Source organism: Gavialis gangeticus, unplaced genomic scaffold (assembly GCF_001723915.1).
Source record: "Gavialis gangeticus isolate Ggan-Ray unplaced genomic scaffold, GavGan_comp1, whole genome shotgun sequence".
NCBI lineage: Eukaryota > Metazoa > Chordata > Crocodylia > Gavialidae > Gavialis > Gavialis gangeticus.
The window spans coordinates 59144009-59144672 of record NW_017728993.1 but is presented as its reverse complement, the minus strand read 5'-3'; the positions used below and the strand labels follow the sequence as shown (position 1 = coordinate 59144672).

The 664-nt window shown below is 73.9% G+C and overlaps 1 protein-coding gene across 1 annotated transcript in view; it reads right to left on the bottom strand.

The window, feature by feature from the left end:
* ACBD6 (acyl-CoA binding domain containing 6) overlaps nt 1-425 on the bottom strand; it is a 160984-nt gene extending 160559 nt beyond the window's left edge. The window contains exon 1 of the mRNA XM_019501781.1: nt 132-425. Coding sequence (XP_019357326.1) covers nt 132-302 — 171 coding nt within the window. The 5' untranslated portion in view covers nt 303-425. The remainder of the gene's footprint in view (nt 1-131) is intronic.
* Between the last annotated feature and the right edge of the window lie 239 nt (nt 426-664).

The following is a 664-nucleotide window of genomic DNA, read 5'->3' as shown; positions in this document are numbered from 1 at the left end:
CCCGCCACTGTCAGGGGGCTCGGAGCCCCGAGACGCCGTAAGTAGCCTAAGAGCTGCGCAGCCGCCCGGCTCCCGGGGGGCTCGCGTGTCTCGGAGCCACCCCCAACCCGGCGGCGGGAACCCGCTCTCACCTGCTTGTATCGTGCGTACAGGTAGAGCAGCTGCTCCTTGCTGGCCGCCCCCACCAGCCCCGGCAGCCGCGCCGCCGCCCGCTCGAACAGCTCCGCCAGCTCTTCCGCCTCCTCCTCCGCGCCCAAGCTGAGCTCCCCGCCGCTGTCGCCCGCCGGCTCCGGGGATGCCATGGCCGCGCCGCTCACTCCCGCCCCATCCCGCGCCCGCCGGGCTGTGACGTGGGCCCCCCCTCTCCTCCCCTCACACGTGGGAGACAAGGCGCGGCGCGAAATCCGGTCCCCGCTCCCGGCAGCAGCCATTCGCAGCCGGTCAGAGCCTCGCGGTGCAGCGCTGTTGGCGGCGCGGGCGAAACGCGGGCCGAGGCAGGAAGGTTCCGGCCGAGAAAGGTTCCTCCCCCGCGCCGGGGCTGCCGATAGAGGGGCGTGGAGCGGGGCTGCGGGGTAGTGGGCGGTGAGGGGGCAGTAGGGGGCCCTGAGCCCGGGGTGGGATTTAGGCGTAGGCTGTGCTTGCTTAGGATCAGGGCAGCCCCCCG